Consider the following 6,000-nt stretch of genomic DNA (forward strand, 5'->3'; position numbering starts at 1 on the left):
GGAGAGGTAGGAAAGGAGACTGTAAGGTTTCTCAAAGATTTTTATATTCTGTTACCATTAGATCTGCCAGGAACAAGGGGATTTGGGGGGAGGGAGTAAGTGGTGGGCAGGAATGTCCTTTTTCTGTTTTTAAAAATTAATTTTAAATATGTATTCATTTTCAAATAGAAGTAATGCATACACAATGTTCAGAAAACAAATGAATAAACCAGTACCAAAAAAGTACTGACACACATGTGCCCCCATCCCTACTCTACCATCTTATTAGCATCCACTTTTAGTTATTTCTTCTGATTGTTATTTCCATATCTAAATAGTATTCCATGTGATGTGTCTTTCATGTCCTGCTATGACAGATAAGGATTTAGATAGTTTACACCAAGTTCAACTCTTGTCCTTCCTGCTTCTAATATGATTTAGTTTCTCTGTTAAATAACTTTTCTGAGGGGTTTCCCTGCATGATAGCACAGTTGGTAAAGAATCTGCCTGCAATGCAGGAGACCTCGGTTCAATTCCTGGGTCAGGAAGATACCCTGGAGAAGGGATAGGCTACCCACTCCAGTATTCTTGATCTTTCCTTGTGGCTCAGCTGGTAAAGAATCCACCTGCAATGTGGGAGCCCCGGGTTTGAGCCCTGGGTTGGGAAGATCTGGAGAAGGGAATGGCTACCCACTGCAGTATTCTGGCTTGGAGAATTCCATGGGCTGTATAGTCCATGGGGTCACAAAGAGTTGGACATCTACCATCTTGTTATTAGCATCCACTTTTCATTATTTCTTCTGATTGTTATCCCCACTTCTAAATAATAAGCCATATGATGTGTCTTTTATGTCCTGCTATGACAGATGAGGATTTAGATAATTTACACCAAGTTCGACTCTTGTCCTTCCTGTTTTTAATATGATTTAGTTTCTCTATTAGATAACTTTTCTGAATTTAAGCAACACTGTGATTCCTTGTTCCGTGAGTGAGAGACCATTTTTCTGAACCAGAACTTTGTTAGATAAGAATACCTTTCCTATTTGCCTTCTTCCCCACTGTTCAACCTCTCAACTTCTATCATCTGGTCTTTTATATATCAAAGTTGGTAACATTGAATTCTATTCTGTAATCAGATTAAGGCTTTTTCTGTGTGTGTTGTCTTTAGTTTGATCCTAGAAGTTTAAAAGCAATAAACAGTTATTATTAACATGACTGTAAATATTGTTCATTGCAGAGCCAATCGATGTACTTTTATAATTTTTTCCTTGTAGCAATTTTTCGTTTTTTTTGGAAGTTTCTAATTCTGTTTCTCTTTTACTATTTTACTTTTTCATATTTTCCATTTTTTCTTTTCAAAAATCTCTATTGCATTAGGTACATCAAGTCTACCGCCCCCCAAGCAAAAAAGACCCTCTTGGAACCCTCCATCCCTTTCTCAAATCTGGACTAGTTGTTCTCCAGGCCTGATGCATGACTGTCATTTTGGAACTTTCCTTTGCAGCTTTCCTTGGTTATATGACTATTTACTGGTGGTTCCCATTGTTTTGATGGTATACATCCTCAAGTAACTTCTCAGAAAGGTTGTATAGGAGATAGACTTCCTGGATACTGTATTCCATTCTTATGCTTGGATACAAAGTTTCATTTCTTGTGGGCTTTTTTTGTTTGCTTGCTTGATTGTGGTTTTGTGGCTGTACCTTGAGGCATTTGCAGGATATTAGTTCCCTGACCAGGGATTGAACTCATGCTCCCTGCAGTGAAAGCACAGTCTTAACCACTGGATCGCCAGGGATGTCCCCTAAAGTTTGAGATTCAAAACCATTTTCCCACAGAACTTTGAAGTTTCATTGCTCTTATGTAAATATTAACTCATTTATTTGTTCTGTCTTTCTGGGACCTCAAAGACATGAATGTTAGATTTTTTTCTTATAGTGTCACAGGTCCCTGAGCTCTGTTCACTTTTGTCCTAGTCTGTTTTCTCTCTTTTTCTAGACTGGGTAATTTCTGTTGTTCTATATTCCAATTAACTGATTCTCTCCTCTGTCCCCTCCTTTTTTGCCATCCATCCATCCATTTTGTTTGGGTTATTGTATTTTTCAGTTCTACAATTTCCATTTGATTCTTCTTTATATATTCTATTTCTTTACTGACAATTTGTATTTTTTCACTTGTTTTAAGCATATTCCTTATTGTCCATTAAAGCATTTTTATGATGGGGCTCCGTAAAAACCCTTGTCAGATGATTTTTAACATCTCTGTCATCATGGTGTTGAGTCTATTGAGTGTCTTCTCATTCAAATTGAGGTTTTCTTGGTTCTTGGTATGATGAGTGATTTTCAGTTGAAACCTGGGGATTTGGGGTATTGGGTTAAATATGAGGATTACTTAAATATCTTGTTTTACCTTGCCTCCTCAGACACTGTTCCAGCAGTGAAAGAGGAGACACTGACTTGTTACTATCAGTTGGACATGGAAGTCCAGTATCCCCACTCAGTGTCTGTTCATACCCCAGAGAGAGGGTTTCCTCATTACTCTTAGATGAGGGTGGAAGTTCTGGCTCCCCACTCAGCCTTCCCAAACACTACCCCAGTGAGGAGGGGAAGAGTTACTCTTTATAGCCAGCAAAGGTAGAAGTCTAAGCTCCCCACTTGGCCTTTGCTGGTGGAACTACAGTTTTTCCTGTGGTGTTTGGCTGGAGTAGAATGGTTATTATCTAATTACCATCTTATCCAGCACCAAGTCTAGGATATGTGAGGTAAAAAGGGAACTGAAAGAAATCACCACCACGTTGCTCCTCTGCTACTGAGGCCCTCAGCAGGTTTGCCTTCTCTCCACTTCTCAGTCTTATGTTTATATATAATGTCCCAGGATTTTAGCTGTACTTGGGGAGAGGAATAGGGAAAAGTACTTCTACTCCATTCACTCCCCTCTTTAAATAGTAAGTTTTTGAAAACTGTGTGTGTGGTGTTTTTAAATTTCCTAATTATGTGTTTAAGTTTGGGGATTTGTCATTCATTGCATTGGTCATTGGATAGACCTCTTCATTTTGAAATTCTTTAATTCTGGAAAATTCTCATATTCTTTGATAAAGTTCTTTGATACGTTTCTCTTTTCTGTTTTTGTTGTTGTTCTCTCCTGGAACTCATTAAAGTGGAATGTTAGACTTTCTGAATTGATCTTTTGTTTTTTTATCTGTTCCGTCTACTGCTGCCACACCTCCTACCTCCTTCCCTCTCCCCTTCCTAGTTTTCTCTCTCCCTTTGTTTTTGTTTACTTTCTGGAAGAAGATTTAACTTTATTTTCCAACTCTTCTCTTGCATTTCATTTCTTCCCTTCTTCTTCCTTCCTTCTTTTCTTTCTCTCTTTCTTCCTTCTTGCATTGGGTCTTTGTTGTCCCACGTGGGCTTCCTCTAGTTGTTGTAGGTGGGGGCTGCTCTCTAGTTGTGATGCACAGGCTTCTCTAGGCACATGGGTTCAGTAGTTGTGGTTCACCGGGTCTAGAGCACAGGCTTGGCAATTTTGGCGCACAGGCTTGGTTGCCACGCAGCATGTGGAATCTTCCCGGACTAGGGATGGAATCTGTGACCCCTGCATTGGCAGGCAGATTCTTAACCACTGGACCACCAGGAAAGCCCTGCATTTCTCTTCATTTTACCAATCATATTTTACAATTTCCAAATATCCATTCATGTTATCTTTCCTTATATCATCCTGTACTTGTTTAATGGATTTACTATTATCTTGAATCTCTCTTGGAGTAATAGAGGTATTTTTATATATCATTGTGTTCTTTGAAATATTTATTTCCTTTGGGATTTGTTTTTCCCCATTTGCTTATTGTGGTCTCTTTCAATTTGTAATCTTTTCTCAGATCCCTGGTAATGTATAGTGGTTTGCTCATATTTAAGAACACAGCAATAAAATTGGATTCAAAGCTCTGTGTGTGGGGTACAGGGCTAGGTGACTGGTGGCTTACCTTTAGAATGATTGGAAAATAGCTGACTACTATGCTGCACCAAAACGTAAAGATCTTTCTCTGAGCTTGTTCAGTTGCCTTAGAGAAGAAATGTCTGGTTTTGCCTAATGGGTAGATGCCTGGCTACTGTGAATTGTACACAGAGGGTTGGGTTAACAGTTCAGTATACAGCTTCCCAATTTATCACCGTTTTCAGACCAACATCTCACTCATACTCTATATCATACCTGGCTTTGTTAAGACCCAAGACACTCCAGGCTACTACACAGAAAGATCAACTCCTCAGTGGCATCACCTCCATGCATACTCCAGGCTGTGGCTTCCTCTACCATGCTTCATCAATCATCAATCCTCCATTTTCTTCCTATCTTCCAGACATTTGGAATCTCTTTTGCTGATGGACCTGCTCCTGACGGACATTCTCTTCATCATTGTGTTTTTATACTTTTTTTTTTATTCCTTTACTATTATTTTAGCAAGGTTTCAGGTGGGAATGGAGATAAACATGTGGTAAGTCTGCCATCTTGTCCTAGAAATCTACTAGTCTACTTATAACTGTTTATTTTTTACTTTTCTGATAATAATCTTCATATCTTTGAATAATATACAATTTTTTTCTATTTATCAACTTACCACTTTTAGACATTATCTGTTATTTCCTGCTATTAATACCACCAACTGCTCTCCTCCCATGCCCCCAATATAAGACATGTCATTAATTATATGTCCTCTATTTCTTACCTTTGTACATTTAAATAATAGATTTATATTCCCTCTTTCAATCTCTCAACTTCTCTCATTTATATTTTTATATTAACAAGATTAATAATATTTATATTCTGTTCGATAACCAAAATTAAATCATCCATACTTTGCTAACAGGTCATTCTAAAAGGTTTAAAGTCAATAAAGTGTTTATGTTGTTATGATTATGTAAATGTTGTTCCTAATGCTCCAGTGTCCTAGGATTACATTTCTTTTCTTATACAGTTTTTGTTTTTTCCTGGAGTTTCTAATTGCCTTTCTTTTTTCCTTGCGTTGTCTGACTTTATCTCCTTCTTAAGTTGTTCCAAATTCTTAAGGAAAGTGTAAAATCATTTGAATCCCCTTTTTCCCCAGATACCTTCCTCCTGGAGCCCTCCGTCTTCCTGCTCCAATTTGGACTGGTTGCTCTGTAGGCCTGCAGCACAACTGTCATCCTGGGACGTCCCTTCATTACTCTTCTGGGTTGGACCCAATCTTTCCTGGACCTTATATCTTCCTCTTTGTTAGTTTACTCCTTTGTAGTGGCCTTTGTAGTTGTTCTCCACCATCCATTCCTCTCCTCCCCCATTGTATTAACAGCTGTGCAGTTTGAGTGGAATTGACCCCATTGCCAGCTCTAGGTATAGAGCTTTATGATATAAACCAATCTGAGTAATCTCCCACGTTATCACAGTGATGATTGGTTCAGAGATGATCCAATCACTGAAGCTTTTTGTTCAGATTTTGAGGGAAGACATAGCTGTCTTCCCTTGGACATGAGCAAAGAAGTATGTAGTCTGATTGCTGTTAGCCACCTTTTGAGCATGTGGAAGGCTTACCTGAGAATGGAGCTGACAAATGGAGAAGGCAGTGCCAAGAGAATTACAGAGAAATGGATCCATATTCCTGATCATACCGGGCCTGAAGTCTTCCCTGCCTATGGACTTGTCAGTTAAGTGAGCCAATAAATTGCATTTATTATTTAAGCCAGTTTGAGTTGGGTTTTATATTGCTTGCACATGAAAGCATTATAACTTATGTTGTTGCTGTCTCCCTTTAGAGAAGGAATGTGCATTTTTTCTTATATGAGGCACTATATTGTGAAAGCATATTTTTAGAGTAAATCTGAGATGAAAGATACATGCTGGATAACCAAAGGAGTGAACTCTATTGGCTGCCTAGTATTTAAATCTTCATCCTGTTTGGAGGGATTCCTCTTCGTGTGAGTCTCAATGAGAGACAGACCTCCACTTCCTCTATGGAAACCAAAGGTAGTTATACTTCCTTTCCCTGCCCAC

At 38.5% G+C, this 6,000-nt stretch overlaps 1 protein-coding gene across 1 annotated transcript in view; it reads left to right on the forward strand.

Annotated features, from left to right (window-relative positions):
- The window catches only part of SMC1A (structural maintenance of chromosomes 1A), a 46,985-nt gene extending 41,297 nt beyond the window's left edge, over nucleotides 1-5,688 (forward strand). Inside the window, exons 25-26 of the mRNA XM_070291629.1 lie at nucleotides 4,334-4,468; nucleotides 5,078-5,688. Of these exons, the coding sequence (XP_070147730.1) occupies nucleotides 4,334-4,468; nucleotides 5,078-5,230 (288 nt within the window). The 3' untranslated portion in view covers nucleotides 5,231-5,688. The remainder of the gene's footprint in view (nucleotides 1-4,333; nucleotides 4,469-5,077) is intronic.
- The last annotated feature ends 312 nt before the right edge of the window (nucleotides 5,689-6,000 follow it).

This window comes from Ovis canadensis, chromosome X (genome assembly GCF_042477335.2).
Source record: "Ovis canadensis isolate MfBH-ARS-UI-01 breed Bighorn chromosome X, ARS-UI_OviCan_v2, whole genome shotgun sequence".
NCBI classification, from domain to species: domain Eukaryota; kingdom Metazoa; phylum Chordata; class Mammalia; order Artiodactyla; family Bovidae; genus Ovis; species Ovis canadensis.